General features: G+C 43.0%; 1 protein-coding gene across 1 annotated transcript in view; it reads left to right on the forward strand.

Annotated features, from left to right (window-relative positions):
- Positions 1-19,364, forward strand: part of JAG1 (jagged canonical Notch ligand 1) — a 61,948-nt gene extending 42,584 nt beyond the window's left edge. Inside the window, exons 12-26 of the mRNA XM_075339289.1 lie at positions 84-257; positions 729-879; positions 3,359-3,523; positions 3,620-3,733; positions 4,399-4,512; positions 4,604-4,717; positions 5,612-5,728; positions 6,152-6,179; positions 6,867-6,952; positions 10,813-10,926; positions 12,510-12,619; positions 14,084-14,323; positions 14,577-14,708; positions 14,868-15,015; positions 16,647-19,364. Of these exons, the coding sequence (XP_075195404.1) occupies positions 84-257; positions 729-879; positions 3,359-3,523; positions 3,620-3,733; positions 4,399-4,512; positions 4,604-4,717; positions 5,612-5,728; positions 6,152-6,179; positions 6,867-6,952; positions 10,813-10,926; positions 12,510-12,619; positions 14,084-14,323; positions 14,577-14,708; positions 14,868-15,015; positions 16,647-17,101 (2,262 nt within the window). The 3' untranslated portion in view covers positions 17,102-19,364. The remainder of the gene's footprint in view (positions 1-83; positions 258-728; positions 880-3,358; positions 3,524-3,619; positions 3,734-4,398; positions 4,513-4,603; positions 4,718-5,611; positions 5,729-6,151; positions 6,180-6,866; positions 6,953-10,812; positions 10,927-12,509; positions 12,620-14,083; positions 14,324-14,576; positions 14,709-14,867; positions 15,016-16,646) is intronic.
- Positions 19,365-19,566: the final 202 nt, after the last annotated feature.

Genomic DNA, 19,566 nt, shown 5'->3' on the forward strand with positions numbered 1-19,566 from the left:
CAGAATTTTTTCTTTTCTAACAAATGTTATTGTTGGATCTGAGTAAACAGCGTTTCTTTTGTTTCAACTTCTGTCAATTGCAGGACTTGGTTAATGGATTTCGCTGTATCTGTCCACCCGGCTATGCAGGGGAGCGCTGTGAGAAAGACATCAATGAATGTGCCAGCAACCCCTGCCTGAATGGGGGTCACTGCCAGGATGAAATCAATGGATTTCAATGTCTGTGTCCCGCTGGTTTCTCTGGAAACCTCTGTCAGGTGAGCACTGGTGAAATGCAAACCTTAAGGAATGGTTGGAGGCCAATTTTTTTTTTTTTTTATTTTTTTTTTTTTTTCCGCCTCCTCCCTCTTTTTCTAATGATTTGTACACTAAATACCTCCTGTTCAGCCAGGCTTGCTATATAGTCATACTCCTTACAGCTGTCTGCCAATAAAGTGCTGGGTGGGGGGTGGAATGAGTAAGAGAAATCGGATCCATTCAGTTAAACAGATCGCAAATGTTTTGCGTGTTAGTTTTGTTGTCTGCTTGCTGCTGCTCTTTTGGTGACTGTTTTATATCCTGAATCTGTCGGCTCAGATCTCGGGAAAACAGGGCTGTACATTCTGCTTTACGTAAAATTAATGGAGGCAGCGAGATGAAAAGGTCAGATTCCAGAGTGTCTGCTCGCTTTAGCATTGAATAGGGTAATAATAAAACCTTTGTTTTTTGCTTCTGCTTCCCATTTACAGTTGGACATAGATTACTGTGAGCCCAACCCTTGCCAGAATGGAGCCCAGTGCTTCAATCTGGCCACTGATTACTTCTGCAACTGCTCGGAGGACTACGAAGGAAAGAACTGCTCGCAGCTAAAAGATCACTGCCGCACTACTCCCTGTGAAGGTATGCGTGCCCGTCATTGTCTCATGGGCTGCCACCAACCGCTCCATCACTTGTGTGCAACAACCGCGTAAATGGTCATGACCCTCACAGCAAGATGATAAAATCCAGCTGTGTCTAGGGGGTTAAATCCTTAGTCTGTTCGGTGGTCTCCTCCGTGGTCAATTAAGTGAATTGACCTATTGCATTTGGGATTTTAGAAAAAAAAATAATAAAGTTCTACGAGACCCAAGTAATTTAACAAGTTTTAATACTAATTCTCTGGATTCTAAAAGCAGTAATGCCTCCATTGCTATGTCATTGGGATTCAATTCGGCTATGTACTTGGTAGAATTGGAGAAGTCCAATTAGAAATGTGTTATGTTGTATTGCCTTAAAGGCAATCTGTCATCGGATTTGGTCCCTATAAATTGTAGCCACCACCAGTGAGCTCTTATATACAGCATTGTAGAATACTTTATACAAGTGCCCAGGCCGCTCTGTATATTTTTTAAAAAAAAAAAAACACTTTATAGTATGCCCATCTGTGGGGGAGGGGTGGTCTGGACCAGCGCCTCCTCTCTGCTGCAATGGCCGTCCTCCTTCTACCCAGCCCAGTGTACATGTGTCCTACGTCCTCCACACAGGCCGACTTTGCGGTTCTGCGCATGTTGCACTTTGATCTTTCCTGCTAAGGGCAGATCAAAGTATTGTAGTGTGCATGCGCGGGCGGTCTTTAACCTTCCCTTGCGCTTGCGCATTACAGTATTTTGATCTGCCATAAGCATGGGAGATCAAAGTGCACCTGGACAGGAGCACAATGCCGACCTGTGTGGATGACGTAGGACACGTCATCTACACTGGACTGGGTAGAAGGAGGACAACGATTCGCCGCAGAGAGGGGGCGACGGACTGGAGAGCAGTGACACCCACTGAACCAGAGTGCCACCTAGGTGAATATTGAATATAAGTGTTTTTTACTTTATACAGAGCGGCCTGGGCTCTTATATACAGTACTAGAAGGTTGCCCGATTCTACGCATCGGGTATTCTAGAATTTACGTATTGTGTAGTTAATATATGATTTTTGTTTTATATAATATAGAGCGATAGATGTTGTGTGTACTTACCAAGTGTTTGTGTAGGGCGCTGTACATGTTCTGGGTGTGGCGGGGGGTGAGAGCGGTGTTGTCTGGGTGTGGCGTTGTTTGTGGAGCGTGGTGTGGTGTGTTTTTGGGGGAGGTATGTTTTGTGCAATGTGTGTGTGTGTGTGTGTTGCGTGGTATGTGCGTATATTTATGTATGCCGCGGTGTTTGTGTGTTGGGTGGTGTGTGTGTGTGTGTGTGTGTGTGTGCAGCGTTGTCTGTGTGTGGGTGTCTGTGTAGGGCTGTGTGTGTGTGTGTGTGTGTGTGTGTGTGTGTGTGTGTTGGGGGGAGGTGTGCACCTCCCATCGTGCTCCATCCCCATGCTGCGCACTCCCCATCGTGCTCCATCCCCCATGCTGCACCAGCATCAGCCTCTCTGCCCCCAGCATCAGCCTCCCCCTCCCAGCCTCCCCCAGCACGCCGTGCTCCTCAGCCGACACTCACAGATCCGATCGCATACACTCACACACACACACTCACACTCACACATCAGAACACACTCACACACATCCGATCGCATACACTCACACACACACTGACGATATCGCACATACATGCTCCCACTCACAACATCCGGAGATACCACATGCTTCTGGCCATGTGATCCTCCGGCAGGTCCTGGAAGGTCACTCCACAGTATCGCTGCCGAGAAGCAAGTGATATCCCAGGATGTTGTGAGTGTGTGGATGCGATGTGATGTGTGTGAGAGTGAGTGTGATCTGATTGTGTGTGTGTGTGTGCGTGCGTGTTTATGTTCCGCCGCTGCAGGGACCTTGATGCGCTGGTAACTATGCTACCATGGTTACCAGCGTATCCCGTCCCCCGCTCACACGGGAGCCCACAGTAGCATACGGCGGCAACCCCAGCAATGCGAGGGTATGTGTCGGCTGGGTTGGCGGCGTACGCTGATGTGGGCTCCCGGGGGTACAGTACTCACCTGGGAGTCGTGGCTCAGTGTCTGTTCGGGGAATGCGTGCGGAAGGCGGGGCCAGAGCGAGCGTGCATTGCGTGAGGGGGGCGGGGCGGGGCCGAGTTGCCAATGCGTGCAGGGTGCCGGGGCGAGAGGCCAATCCGTGTGCGGGCGGAGCCTGGGCGAGCGGCCAATCCGTGCGGGGGGGGGGGCGGGGCTATGGCGAGCCCAGCGGCCAATCGGCTTTGTGTCACCGTAAGGACACAATTTTGGAGCAAGACAGACAGACAGAATAAGGCAATTATATATATAGATTCTGGAATGCTGTATATAAGGGCTCACTGGTGGTGGCCAAATCTGGTGTGAGTTTTCCTTTTTAATTATTGTGAAGCTGCTTTTAGGAATTTCCACCCAAAATGCTTTACCGAAACCTCTTCTGAACTTGCAGTGATTGATAGTTGCACGGTTGCGGTGGCTTCCAACAGCTCCCCAGAAGGAGTGCGGTACATTTCTTCCAATGTGTGTGGACCACATGGGAAATGCAAAAGCCAGGCTGGTGGCAAATTCACCTGCGAATGTAACAAGGGCTTCACTGGAACATATTGTCATGAAAGTAAGTGCACCCTTTATTATTGAAAGCTTTATTGGGATGTCTCGGTTATTGCCATGGGTAATATGATCTATATATGTTTTTTCTTTTTCATTGTAGATATCAATGACTGTGAAAGCAGCCCGTGTAAGAACAGTGGGACCTGCATTGATGGGGTGAACTCCTACCAGTGCATATGTAGCGAAGGATGGGAAGGAACGTATTGCGAAATAAGTGAGTCGTAGTAAGAATTCATTGATTTGCAGTAACGGTGAACTTGGTGCTGCCAAGGAACATTTCCTATTACTGTCCTTAAGCAAGCAGTGATACTATAAATGTTTTTGAAATGTTAAACTCCAATGTTTGGAGGTAAAAGCTAGCAGAGGGGTTTATGATGGACTATAGGAAATGATTATTGATATTAAAGGGGTTCATCTGTCTTGTGAAATTCTGCAATCTGTCTGTGACTGCAGATGGCTGAATTCTTACAGCACGTGCACTTCACACTGTCAGAATTTTTCAGTCACGTGATCGCAAGTATGTGATTTGCATACATGTGGTCACATGTCAACTAAACATTCCTCGGTCTCACACAGCACAACTGAATTGTGTGAGGCCGGGCAAGTCTAGTTGGAATGTGGTCAGAGGTAGGCAAATCTCACTTGCGGTCATGTTAAGTCTGCTCTCACCGACCATACCACAAAATCCTAAGTGTGTGGTGCACGCTGTAACAATGCAGTAATATAAAGTGACTGCAGACTTTCTCCACAAGACCTGACGTCCCCTTTAATGTGCTATTGGAGATGGACATCTTTTAGAGATTGCTGAGATTTGATTCTGTGATCCATAATATGACTGTACCTGACTTCATCTGCTATATCTGTTGCTCTTGTTTTTAGACATAAATAACTGCAGTAAAAATTCTTGCCACAATGGAGGTACTTGTCGAGACTTGGTTAATGATTTCTACTGTGAATGTAAGAATGGGTGGAAAGGAAAGACGTGCCACTCCCGTAAGTGTGTGTTTCTAATTGAGGATAAATGTTGATCTCTTTGAGCGCTGGATCTATAACCATGCTTTTTTATTTTTTTTGTTTACTACAGAACACAGCCAATGTGACGAGTCCACCTGCAACAATGGTGGGACGTGCTATGACGAGGGCGATACCTTTAAATGCATGTGTTCTCCTGCGTGGGAAGGCACCACTTGTAACATTGGTGAGTTCTCTGGATGGATGAATCCTGCAGTACTCCTAAGAAAGGGACAATATTTATCAAGTCAGTTTGTTGCCCCGAAAAGACATTTAGGGAACCCGTAATATTGTTTGTAGCCCATCAGTTGCTAAAGTGTTGTAGGTAGATCCAAAGAAGTTCTGAAAAACTACTCCCTGTTTCAGAACTGCGTGTCCTATCAGATCTGTAATTTTCTTCTTTTTTTTTTTTATTTTTTTTTCTTGTAAATTTTGAGGATTTCATGGGTCAACAAAATTTTTTCTCAAGGGTAAAATAATTACTTCCCTGATGAACTCCAGCATTGCCATCGTCATCACCAAAAAGGGCCGCAAACCTTTAATCCCGAGACTCCTTACTGGTCACTGTTAACGTTCTGCGATGGGTCACACGCCATCTAGCCACATGACCTCTGCAGCCAATCACTGGCCTAAGTGGTTTTGTTTTGTCCACCTTGTTGAGGTCAGTGATTGGCATCAGCAATACCGTCGTGACGAACGTAGGGTCGTAAATGTAGACCATCAGAGATCGCTGGAGTAACAGGAGCTTCATCATGGAAGTAATGATGGTTATGTTAGTTTATAGCATTCACTGTCTTTTGGCCAAATTTTTGTTAATCCCGTCAATCCATTTTAATAACAGGAAGGAAACTTAGAGTAGTGGCCTCACCGAAATTGCGATCATTAAACTATTAGTAAATCTCAGACGCTCACACTATGACTTGTGATCTTGCAGGTTTAGGTTTTGCAGGAGCTCCGCAGATGGAGGGCATTTGTTGCTTGCAATGTTCAGAGAATAACTGGAAGGGAAACATCCTGTTTGCTCTTAAGACCTCTGTTCCATGCTCAGTTTCATGCTTACTTTGCACTGTTTTCCTCATAGCAAGAAACAGCAGCTGTTTGCCAAATCCTTGCTTCAATGGTGGAACTTGCATAGTCCGTGGGGACTCATTCACTTGTGTTTGCAAAGAAGGCTGGGAAGGTCCGACGTGCTCTCAGAGTAAGTTTGAGTGCTGCGCTGCCCTGGAAGGGGGAGGGGGGCATCCACGCCGAGACCTTTTAGCTCATCCTGTCACCCCGTTTACCCTAAATTGAAACCAGAAGAGAGAAACTCTTGATGTGGACTTCAGCATCACCTGAGTCATGTAGAGCTGCAATTTTAAGTACCAGAGGCTCGACCTGGGCATGAGAAAGTTGTGCTCGAGATAACCAGAGACAGATGTTGCCCCGTGCTTTCCTACACGACTTGTCTGTTTCCCCTCGCTCTCTTTTATCCTGTGCCTTTTCGCAAAGAAGGGTCTCTTCCTGTGTTTGCATGATTTTATTATAATACATAAAATTACCCCATGATTGGATTTTTTGTTTAGTGATTCATGGTTTGCGGCCTTTGTTTAATTTCTACTTTCTTTTTTGTTTTTTTCAGATACAAATGACTGCAACCCACATCCATGGTAAGCAGAACTGCAATGAAATATTGTGTGCATATGTGTGTATGTTTATATTTGTGTGTGTGTGTGTATGTATATATAATATTTATATTATATATTTTTATATATTATATTATATAATTATTATATATTATATTATACGACAGTCCATGGAAAATCCACTCCTGTAGGGAAATGCGTAATATGCACGGTCTAGAGAACTCTACCCTTTTTAAGAGAAATGTCTAAAATGCGCTGACCACCCACAGTACGGAGGTGGGGAGGGGGTGCCTGCCTGCTGCCCTTTTGAACTATGACACCTTTTGAGGGCAGGCAACATACTTTAATTGGGAAAAGGGCGTGCATGTTCTAAATGGCACCCCTGCCCGTCTGTACAGGCACCCTTAATACTTTATAAAAAAATGGAGAATATATAAAGGAGGGGGGGAGCCGACCGTTTCCCGTCTGGTCGCCTGTGTCTTTATTAGAAAGTATATGATAATGATTGTGTAAAGGGAACAAGCTAGTGTCGTAAAGAAAATTTTACGAACCTGTAAAAGCCTTTTAGATATACAAAAGGCTGAAGTGTTGTTGTATATTTGGCTAAAACTCTGGAATTTTCTATAAATTCTCTTCTGCCGTGATGCAAATAAACTTTGATTTTTTTTTTATAGCAGAGAATTAAAGTCTGTCGTGATTTAATTTTTTCAGCTACAACAGTGGGACCTGCGTGGACGGTGATAACTGGTACCGGTGTGAATGCGCTCCTGGATTTGCTGGTCCCGACTGTAGAATTAGTAAGTATTACACATGGCTGTGTGTGTGTGTGTGTGTGTTTTTGTTTGTGTTTGTGGGTTTTTTTTTTTCTGGTTGATTTTTGTTTTTAACATATAATCAGCATTTTCTGTTCTGTAATGAGCGCATTTAAAACTGACTTTTTACTGGGTTATGCATATGTCTCGGCGCGCCTCCAACCTCACTGATGGTTAAGTGCAGATTTGTTATGCTTAATGGGGTATTTTACTACTGTGATATTGATCATTTATCCCAAGTCCTCACTATCGGATTGATGGGGTGAGAGCAGTAGCGGAGCTGAACAGCGCAGCACCATAAACCATCCATTCAGTGTTCACTGCTGAGAACTGGACCACAGCTCATACTGAAACAAATAGGTGCTGGTCTGCATTATTCAGCAACAGCCACTGTGCTGTTCAGCTAGCTCCACAATTGTTGACATTGATCCAGAGCTTAGAGCAGCTGATCGATGGGGGTGTCTGGCATCTTATCCCACTGATTTGACATTGGCTCACCTATTCTGACAACAGGTCATCCATGTCATGACAGTGAAATACCCCTTTTAAAGAGGATTGGCAAAAATTCAGTCGAAAGCTAGTAAATACTCGCCAGTTTCACGAGGCAGACCTGAATAGAACTGGACTACGTCGCTGTTGCGGCAAATCGCTGGCCTCCGCAGTAGGTGGCACTTTACCACTGCAGACAAGTAAACGGACCAGAATTGTTGGGCATTCATCAGACAAGTGACCTTCATATATTATGCCATTTACTACCTCTTTTAGAAACATTTTTTGCTGACCCCTGGAAGTTGACAAGATGTAGATAAACCACAGCCTAAACCGATAGCAGAAATGGCTGCTTGCTTTATCCAAGGCTCCATTATGGCCCTCAAAAGTGAAAACTGACCACCAAAGATCTGGTTAAAGGGAACCTGTCGCCACTTTTTTGGCATATAAGCTGCGGCCACCACCACCAGGCTTTTACATACAACATTCTAACATGCTGTATATAAGAGCCCAGGCTGCTGTGAGAACATAAACACTTTATAATACTTATCTAAACAGTCATGCGGTGAGCCATATAGGCGTCTCCGGTGCCGGCGCCGCCTTTCGGCTTTCTTCGTCCTCCTTCTCTAGCTGCGGTGCGTGACTCATCCGACGTCATCCACACTCGCCGGCATTCAGGTCCTGAGCAGGTGCACTTTGATCTGCCCTGAGCAGGGCAGATCAAAGTATTGTAGTGCGCCTGCGCAGGATCGGCGTGTATGTACGATGTAGACGCGCCATGCACACAGGCTTCAGAAAGAGGATGAAGATGGCCGAAAGAGGCAGCGCCGTCACGGAGACGCCCATATGGCCAACCGAGCGACCGTTAGGTAAGTATTACAGAGTGTTTTTTATGTTCTTACAGCGGCCTGGGCTCTTATATACAGCATTTTAACATGCTGTATATAAGAGCCCAGTGGTGGTGGCCGCAGCTTATATGCCAAAAAAGTGGTGACAGGTTCCCTTTAACTGGTTTTAGACCAATATATAGGAGTATGCCCTGTACTACCAGCCCAATCCTGTAGTGGTTGGTGTGTAAGAAGTCTATGTCCATTAATGCAAAGCTCCCTTTTGTTCTATGTTTGGAAAAGGAAGAGTTAAATTGAGGTTTTAACTCCCTGTGATTCTGCCTCGGAAAGGCACAGAATGTAATTTCCATCCAGCCTGGCGTTCTCCAGCCTTGATTTTTAAATGGCATTCTGTCACAAATGTTATCCCTGTAGATTTCACACCAGATTCCTTGTAGAAAGCCATACCAGTGATAATACAGCTGGGAACCTTTCACACACCCATTTATGAATAGGCTTGCTCAGATTTGGGTGGCAGCCAAGCGGGGTCTAGTTGGCGTATGGATAACTACATCCCTCCCTCGCTGCCTGCTTGTTAGAAGCTCCGGCCAGCGTGCTGAGTGCAGGTTTTTGCAGGCAGGGAAGTTCTTTTGTGTTTATGAATCAGAAGAAGAGATTGGACTTCTAAGGGAAAGATGATGATGGGGAGGAGGTGGACGGCTCGTCCAACGTCTTTGTAAGTGAACCGGCTCCACGTTTTATTACAGTGGAAAATAATAAGTCTACCTTAGGGAAAATTACTGCACGTTCTGTATGAAAAGCTGGAAGTGAATTGCACATAATGGAAGTGTACTTAATTTATGGTGAACCTTTTATTTAAGTATCTGCCCGGTTTTGCCCTCTTATCACTCATCCCAAGGTTAGGTGGCAATGGGATCCATCTAATCACCAGAATAGGGCACTTTTATCTGTGTCACAATGGAGCAAACCATGTTCTAGTCATTGTCTGTGGCACTACTGAACTCAGCATTTGACTTTTTCTGGCAGCCCCATGGTCAAACATATGCACTGCCACGCCATACTGACTAGGATCAATGTGTCCCCTTCCGCTGATCGGTGCGGATACAGGTGATCAGAACCCCACCAATGTAGAAGTTATCACCTATCCTGTGGTTAGGTGTTTTTTTATTTTATTTTTTTTATTTTCACCAGATAATCCTTTTTTTTTTTTTTTTTTTTTAAAGAAATCTACTTATTACTTTAAAGATGTTTTGTGGGTGTATGGAACAGGTCTTTCCCAGAAACAGCGCCACCCCTGCCTATGGGCCATGTCTAGCACTGCAGTCTATTCCAATCTAAGGCAATAAGACTGCAGAATATAACAAATCAGATGTGGTGTTTTTGGGAAAATATATTCTATTTATTATAATATTTGCATAGTATAGTATGTATATATCCATGTGTGAATAATATATATATATATATATATATATATATATGTGTGTGGAACCTCGGTTTACGAGTCACTTGGTGTGGTAGTCTTTCGCTTTACGAGCAAAGCTTGCTGTAAATTTGTAACTCAGTTTACAAGCAAGCTTTGCTGTACGAGCAAATACTCACCGCACACACTTCCGGTTTCGTACTTTCACCGCACTCTGACCCGCTCTTGCAGTCCGCACAAACACAAACGCAAACACACACTATGCTCACCTTGCGTTCCTTTCCATCACTGGCCTCATGGTTCTTGTAGTTCGCCGGAACAGGATGTGTATCCGGTAACCATCGCGACAATTGAGGAACTTCTGCTTTCAGACGCTACTCAAAGGCAGCGCGCTGACCAATTAGAGGCAAGCGGCTCCTGCCTTTGACGTCAGTGCTCTGGCAGCGGAAGCTCCAGCATCAGTTGTGATGGTTATCCGGTACACATCCTGTACCAGCGACCTACAGGAACCAGGAGGCCGGCAATAGAACGGAAGAGTGAGTGTGAGTGTGTGTGTGTGTTAGTTATGACACAATAGGGTCCCAGGATGGGACATTAAACAAGTTGTGGAACGAATTGTCTGAGCTTGCATTATTTCCTATGGGAAATTTCGCTTTGCTAGACGAGTAACTTGGTTTACAAGCACACTCCCAGAACGGATTGTTCTCGTAAACCAAGGTTCCACTGTATATTATTGTTGAATGTGGCTGAGTTTTTACGCACGCAGTTCTCCGCCGTCGTCATGACTATTTGAAGTTTCTTCTAGTAAATAAATTGAATTCCTGGAAGCATTGGACAGAACACTTACCTTTGCCCTTAAACTCTTAACTACATCTTGCATTTCATCACTTTATTTTTTTTCTTACTTTTGCAGCCAGCGCTCTTAATGATTTGTATATGTGGTTCTGCTTTATTGCTGTTACAAAGGTTACGTGATGTAATTAGCGGTAAACGGCCAAGTAAACTCGGGAAAGACAAGTTTAATTATGTTGCACAACGAGCTTCTGTGAGTTTAAGTTTCATCTTTTATTTTTTTATTTCCTTTTTAGATATCAACGAGTGTCAGTCGTCTCCTTGTGCCTTTGGCGCTACCTGCATAGATGAGATCAACAGCTACCGTTGTATCTGTCCACCAGGCCGCAGCGGGCCAAAGTGTCAAGAAGGTACATACCACATCTTATGCTCTTGTATATTATACTAAGAAGATATCTAGAGGACTGTTAACATAATGCATATATCATCTGACTCATCTTGGCCATGGCGTCACACGTATCTATTTACTATTTGTACAACATTTGCCCTGACCCAGTTTCTGGCGATGTACTTAGGCTGGTTTCACACTACGTCTTTTTAACATCCGTTGAAAACGTTATTTTAGCGGAAGTACGGATCCTGCTTTTACAGCAAATAACGTATGCAAACGCATCTGTTATTTTGCAGGATCCTGCACTGGATGTTTAGGGGCGGGCATTGGAGTCATGTGATCGGGAGTGAGGGGAACTAGACTGGGAGGAGGCTTCTGACAGCTGCAGACGCTGGTAACCAAGGTAAACATCGGCCTTGGATACCCGATATTTATCTTGGTTACGAGTGTCTGCAGCTGCTAGGAGCAGGGCTGCCTGCACACGTTACCAACGTAAACATCGGGTAACTAAGAGGTGGTTACGCGATATTTACCTTGGTTACGAGTGTCCGCAGCTCTCAGGTGGGGGAGAGAGGGAGGGGAGGAAGGGGGAAAGACAGAGAGAGAGAGAGAGAGAGAGAGGGTGAGGGAGGGAGTAGAGAGATAGACAGATCACGCGAGACTGGTTCTGGGCATGCTCAGTACTTTCTGGGCATGCTCAGTACAAAAGCAGGATCCTGTCTATCAGCACGCCAGCGTTCACCTGCGTTTGCGTGCTGTTTAGTCAGGATCCGGTGACTTGCAGTATTTTGACGCAGCTCAAAAACGCTACAAGTAGCGTTTTTGAAACATGTTAAAAAACTGCAAGTCACCGGATCCGCACTATAACGCAGGCAAACGCAGGTGAACGGATGTTAACGCGAGTCCATTGCAAATGCATTGAAATTAAAACGCATTTGCACTGGATCCGTACTTCCGCTAAAATAACGTTTTCAACGGATGTTAAAAAGACGTAGTGTGAAACCAGCCTTAGTTGCATGGTCCATATTAACTTCTGATCAGTCATACCTGCACTTTTCATACACTTATCACCATCATATTTTTAAAAGTTGGAGATTAACCTGAAAAAAATGGCAGAGGAGTCGATATTTACCAAAATATCTATTGCCAGCTTTAACAGTAGAAGTCCCAGAAATTTCAAGCTCCATAGGGTTCCAATGGTAGAAATGTTAAATGACCCCTCTCTGGGACTTCTAGTGTTAAACCACATTGAAGTATAGACCAGGGCATCTGATGATCTACGTTAAACAAGTCAGTAGGTCTGAGCTGAGTGCTCACATCCAGGGCACCATCCATACTAAAGTGCTGGGACTACTATTACATGGCTCTAGTCGGCCAATCAGATGAGCAGGATGCTTGATTGGCATAGACTATGGTTTTTCTAGCCGTTTGCATTTTGGGAGGTAGTAAACTGTTAGTGGGGCCACCGCTCACTTGTTTCCATCTGTCCTGTTTATGGTATCCCTTTAAATATCCTACAATGGAAGCTATAACCGTAACCTAATGGAAGAAATGCTTGGTCCCCCACCATGTTCTCTAAGCCAGACCCTCTTATTTCTGCAGTTACAGGCCGGCCTTGTATAATCAATGAACATGTTATGCCCGATGGTGCCAAATGGAACGAGGACTGCAACACGTGCCAGTGTCTGAACGGAAGGGTTTCCTGCTCGAAGGTAAGACTAACGATGACCGGCTGCTTATACTTCTCGCGGACACCAGAGAGCTGTTCACACAGACTAATATCGCAACATGTTCTTCATTGATGAAAAACATGTCTTTAAACAAAGCCTAAATGTTCTGTTTCCACCTTGTAATTATACACCCACAATGATGGGGCCGCACTGTTCGTGCTGTACACATGGCTGGCTTTATTGAAGATATGCTGTGCTTAGTTTTTATGCACTTCACTTTTCATCCTTGGAGATCATGCATTACGTCTGAGCTCAGATGTTTCCTCGCTTGGCAGAACATAAACCTAAGGACTTATGCGAGGTATGTCCTGTGTATGTGTGTGTATATACCATATTGTACAGCAGCATAATGCATCACACACATGTGGATAATAATGTCTAAAGCACAAAATATGTTTATTTTTACAGACATTGTATACGTTGTATCATGGCAGTGTATACGATATATCTGCATTGGAATGTCCTGATTAGCAAATGTTGTGGATTGTTGGACTGTCCAAGAACCCATAGATAGGAGAGCTCCCCCCTTACCCTCCAATATATGCACATGTAGCCCAGTGAAAGAAGAACTCGGTGGTGCCATTTATATTCTCAAATGGGGTGTCAAATGAATTCCTTCACCCACTGCTCCAAACTCATTTATTTAACCCTAAAATTGTTGATTTTCCCCCCCAAGATTCAGGCAATTGACTGACATTGTAAAGGTACCATCTTTTAATGGACCACATGCGCATAGTATATATGATTTTAAAGGGGGTGGGGAGTTAAACTTGTTGACAGATTCCCCTTTAACCATTAAGTCTCTTGTTTCCAGATTTGTGGAAGTCTCTACTTGTATTGCTTAGAGGTTGTCCACTGCTTGGATAACCCCTTCTCATTCCACTTGTTTGCCCCCCCACCCCCCGTAAAAATAAGCTTACATTTGCCTCTGGTGCGGCCGTGGTTCTACTGATATCTAAAGCTGCGTTCCTGGGGCTCACATAACATTTGTCACGGGACCCGTGTGTCATAACAATCAGCGCCGGCTTCCTTTTTCCCACCTTCGGATATTTGAGCAGGAAGTCAGCGCAGCGCTCACATCCTATCAAATGTCCTAAGGTTGGGAGACAGAAGCTGAGCGCTGATTGCTCCCAGGACCAGTGTGTCATAACAATCTCACGTGGGCCCCAGAAACGCGACTTCAGACATCACTGGAACCGCGTCTGCACCAGAGGTGAGTATAGGCATGTTTATTTTTACGGGGGCGAACAAGGGGAATGAGGAGTTGTGAAAGTAGGGAATAACCCCTTTAACTATACTAGAAATTAGGAATATTTGACCTGCATCCAATTCGGATTAAAGAAATTTGTCTACATAGATCACTTATATCGTATTTATATCCTATATAATGGATGTGTTTTTGCTTTTTCTTACTATATGTTAACATTTTGATATTTTTTTTATTAGGTATGGTGTGGCCCTCAGCGCTGTGATTTACACAGTAAAGGTCATAGTGAGTGTCCTGCCGGCCAGTCTTGTGTCCCCATCAAAGACAACCACTGCTTTGTCCCTCCCTGTACTGGAGCCGGGGAATGTTGGCCCTCCGGTCAGCCGCCGGTGAAGACCAAATGTAACGCCAATGCCAGCTACCAGGACAATAACTGTGTGAACATCACTTTCACCTTCAACAAGGATCTGATGTCCCCGGTGAGTGAGGCTATCTAATATATTCGTATTCCACTTGTTAAAAATGTCATATGATACTTTCCGGAAAGTTTAGGAAAAGTCCACTTTGCATGACTGATCTCTGCTTGTATCTCCGTATAGTTGAGCTCTGTCTGTAATCGTGTGATGTAAAGTTTAGCATTGATGATTTAGTTATTAGACTTCCGTGACACAAACTGTCACTGTCTTATGACTTGCTTCTAATGTCACTAACCTGTTGTGTTTGTATGATCAGGGCCTCACTACAGAAAGCATTTGCAATGAACTGAGGAATCTCAACATCCTGAAGAATGCCTCAGCGAAATATTCAATCTACGTTACCTGCGAGCCATCTCCTTTAGCAAACAATGAGATCCACGTTGCTATAGTAAGTAAGATATATGGGGCTTTACACAACCCGATAAATCTAAATATGTATTGCACACTAACTATAGTCCTAGCAATGTCTACAGCTGTCATTTTTGTATGACTTTTTTTTACATAATCTTTGATTATTTTTCTTTAAATTTATTTTTGTTACTTCCAGTCTGCTGATGAAACAAGAAATGGACGAAGCACCATTCAGAGCATCACGGAAAAGATAATCGACCTCGTGAGCAAAAGAGACGGAAACAACACCTTTATCGCATCAGTCGCAGAAGTTAGAGTGCAAACACATACCAAAAACAGAACAGGTGAGAATATACCCCATAAATTCCATAATTTATAGTGGTTACTTGTGTATCTGAGAGGGCTTCGATCCCCTATAACCTTATTCAGGTGGTTTGGAGAAGGATCCAAGCTTCTATCTCTCCATTTTTTTTACCTAGACCTAAATGTCAGATAAAAATTAGTCCTTACCTGAAGAAGCCCATTTGGGAGAGCACAAAGTCAAATAACAATAGATTAAAGTTAGGCCTCAGTAAAAATCATACATTGTGGAAATACCAAGATTTCATTGTAATTTGTATGTAATGAGTTTGAAAAAAAAATTGCAAGGTCCCATTACTAGAGATGAGTGGACCCGAACTTTAAAGTTTGGTGTTCATACTGAACACAGACTTTTGAAAAAAAAATAAAAATCTGTGTTCAAGTTCAGATTTCGGATCATTTTACGTATCCAAACCACTGGAGAGAGCATCACTGTGCTTGGGTATGCTCAGTGCTCAGCCCATTGTGAGACGCTTGGTGTTTGGTTCGCACCGGGGGTAAAACCAACATTATTGTATGTAGTGTGTACAAAAAAAAACCCACCCCTTCCTGAAAGTGATCTGTATGTCTGGCTGTATGTGGGCGGAGAGCCAAACTGCTCATGTAGTGACATCCAATGTGGTTCAGCTCGAGCCTGGATCCAGAATGGCTGAACCGGCAGAACCCAAACCTCCAGGTTCACTCATCTCTACGCCCATGAGTTGGTGAGGCCTTGACTGTAGCACAAATCATAGTACTCCTATTGCCACACAGCTCAGCCTTAGCCTAGTGTCACTATACTAGTCTGATTTTCTATTGAAGATAACCATCATTGTAGCTGGGCACAATGGGTAAATTTTTACTTTTGAAGACTCTTAACATACAGATTTGTCATTCCAACATTGACTTGTATGTAGTGTTTGAAGCACAGAATTCCTTCTGAGTACTAATTATTAGGATAATTGATATTTTTAGGGGATGTACACATGGGTTCTATATGAAGAAAGTTCTTATGGTAGAAAATCCACTTGTGAAAATTGCTCAGGTGTTGAAAAGGTGCACAAAATCACATAATGCTACAAATTTAGAGTAGTGTCCTATTGGAATGTGTACTTTAATGCAGGTCTGTCAGCATAAAATCTTCCAAAGAAACTTGTTTTCAATCTATCTCCACGCCCCTCTTCCTTAATTGACCGTTCTGGCTTTACCGGAGCTAGAGAAGTGCAGAAATAGATGGAAAGGCATACTGAGCTGTTTTTGGTCATGCTAAGGCCGGAGTCACACTTGCGATTGACTCATGTGCGACTCTCGCATCGCATCACCCGGCACGGCCACATACTCTCTGGACAGGAGCGTCTCAGCTACATAGAAAGAAATACATGAAGCTGACCTGCTCCTGTTCGGAGCAGCTGCTGTGTTGGGTGAGGCACTGCGAGACTTGCATGAGTCACGTGTGGGTGAATCGCAAGTGTGACTCCAGCCTAAGGGTGCACTGAGCTCCTTGCTTGGATTGAGCAGTTCTTTTGTGGTGAGTCTTTTTTTTTTTTTTTTTTTTTTTTAAATTTTTATCAAATTGCAGTCTTCTACTTCATGTGTCTTGAAACCATATACTAACCCCTCTTCATACTCCCTCTAGACTTCCTTGTGCCTTTGCTCAGCTCCATTCTCACGGTGGCCTGGATTTGCTGCCTGATCACTGCCTTTTACTGGTGCATCTGGAAACGTAGGAAGCCAAACAGCCAGAGTCACACGGCCACCGACGACAACACCACCAACAATGTCAGGGAGCAACTGAACCAGATTAAAAACCCTATTGAAAAACATGCAGCTAACAGCGTTCCCATCAAAGACTACGAAAACAAAAAAATCAATGCTAAAATAAGGACACACAACTCCGAAGTAGAGGAAGACGACATGGATAAACACCAGCAGAAGAGCCGATACGTGAAGCAGCCAGCTTACACGCTGGTAGATAGAGATGAAAAGCCGCCTAATGGCACTCCCACAAAACAGCCAAACTGGACAAATAAACAGGACAACAGAGACTTAGAAACAGCACAAAGTCTAAACCGGATGGAGTACATCGTATAGCGGACAGAGGCGCTGCCATGCAGAGCTGGTGTCTGCGTATAAGGGCTCGGGAGTCTCTAGTTCTTAAACTGTTGTGTAATATTTGAGTCTAAGGCTATTATTTACTTAGAATCCCTATGTTAATTTAAGTTTTGACAAGCTGGCTTACACTGGCAGAGATAGTTGCTGTGGTTGGCTGGAATACCAAGTGCTGCATTTCACATCTATGCAAAACTAGTGAAAAGTGCCCTAATGTAAATTCAGCCGAAGCTGAAACATCCCAGAAGATCGAGCATTGCCTTTGCAGTCAGCTATTTTTTTTTCTTTTTCATTTTTTTTATTTTTTTGACTGGTGTCCACAATAATACAGTCTATAGATTAATACCTTTTTTTAATTTATATTTGTCTCCTTTTTTATGTTATATTGGTTTTTATAGTAATGTACAACTAGTTCTGTATTTGAAAGTGCCTTTGTAGCTCAGAACCACAGCAACTATCGAAATTTAAGTTTATTATTTATTTTTTTTATTGTATTTTGTGTCGGGAATTGGGGGGCGGCGGGTGAGACTGTCAGCTGTTGCTGGTAAAATGAAGAATTGTCACTTAGAAGTTTTTGTATAGACCTGTAAATATTTTTTCTTTTTTTATTCTTTTTTTTATTTTTTATTAATCACTGTGTATATTTGATTTATTAACTTAATAATCAAGAGCCTTAAATATCATTCCTTTCTTTTTTTTTTTTTTCTTTTTTATTTATATGTACTTGTTTAGAGTTGAAGGTTTTTGATAGCTTTGTAAGCTTGTGGCTTCAGTTTATTTTTGTTTTTGTTCTTTTCTCCAATTTTCTTTTTTCCTCAAATTTTTCTTCTTACATGTTATACTATATGCCAAAATTTAAGGTGTTCTAAAAATAGTTTTATTTTTTATGAATAGGAAAGGCGCACATGCCTCAATGCATTTTTTTTCTTTGTTTTTTTTGTACATTTGTCAGATGTTAAATACCTTTATAAAGCATCACTTAAATGTTTTGTAAGTTAAGGATGAAACCGTTTTCAGAGGTAGAGTTTAGGAAAAAAATACATTTTTGCTGCTTTTGGCTTTGATATTAAAAATAAAAAAACTATATAAAAAAAAAAACAAGGAGAAAGTCTGGCAGATATTCTGCTAAAAGGCAGTCTGAGGAACTATGTAGAGATATCCATGTACAAGGAATGTCAGCGTTCATGTTTAAAAAAAAAAAAAATACAAAAAAAATTAAAATCAAACAGTGTGAAGTTCTAAGCTTCGCAGTCTTGTATTTTGTACATTTTTTGATTTTTCTTCCGTTTTTCTTCCACCTTTTGAAATTGTAACTAAAGAACCACTTGTAGATATTTTTTTTTTATTATTTTTTGCAATCTGCTGATACTCCAGAGTATTCTATTAAGCTAGATATTTGAATACTTGAACAGTAGGAACCCAGTGATCACTGTTGCTTTTCCACATGACATATTGCCTACCATTCCAAAAAGGCCACGTGGGTTTTTTTTTTTTTTTTTGTTTAAAGAGACCCCTAAATGTAATGATACCCTAGGCATTCTGGAGGTGGTGATGGTGGTTGCTACTCATATCACAAATGAATAAGCGCAAGTTATAGGCATTCCCCCCCCCCCCCCCCCATGTCAAAAAAACACTTCTGATTTGACTTTTTCTTTTTTTTTTTAAATTTGTATTTTGCCATTACCCCCACCCCCCACCCCCCCGAAAAAAAAACATCAAAATTTTTGTCATCCTTTTCCCATTGTGTTACCACTCATCACACGAAGTTGCCTGTGTGTCCGGACCAAAAAACATTCCATATGTGGACCCCCGTGTTACTTTAAAGGAACGTGTAATTCGTAATTACTCCTCCCATGCTTACAAACGTTGTATACATCTACATAAAAGGTAAAACCTTTGGCCGCAGAGATCCTGAAGATTCCCTGTATTGTGATATTAGTGTTATATAAACCCTGCCTCTTTTGATGTGTTGTTCAAGGCTACAAATTTTTGGAAAGTAATATTTATTAAATTTTTTTGTATGAAAACCTGTCATATTGGAATTCATGTTTGTTCGGCACACGGCTTGTTATCACTTGTGAATTATATTCTAGTTCTGTATTAAATGCACCAGCACCTACCACCTGCACAGCACCGTGGCATCCATTGTGTGAGCTGTATGGATTTTTACTATGAATCACGAAACTACCTCTCAGGTCCAATATGCATCCAGAACCACGAACCGTTCTGGATGTATATTGCTCATCCCTGCATAACCGTTCCTGTATACACTAGCATAGGTAAAGAGATGTTTAGAAAAAGTATTTCTTTGTCGCTCCATTGGGAGACCCAGACAATTGGGGTGTATAGCTTCTGCCTCCGGAGGCCACACGAAGTATTACACTTAAAAGTGTAAACCCCTCCCCTTCTGCCTATACACCCCCCCCCGTGCATCACGGGCTCCTCAG

This window comes from Anomaloglossus baeobatrachus, chromosome 3 (assembly GCF_048569485.1).
Source record: "Anomaloglossus baeobatrachus isolate aAnoBae1 chromosome 3, aAnoBae1.hap1, whole genome shotgun sequence".
In the NCBI taxonomy this organism is placed as follows: domain Eukaryota; kingdom Metazoa; phylum Chordata; class Amphibia; order Anura; family Aromobatidae; genus Anomaloglossus; species Anomaloglossus baeobatrachus.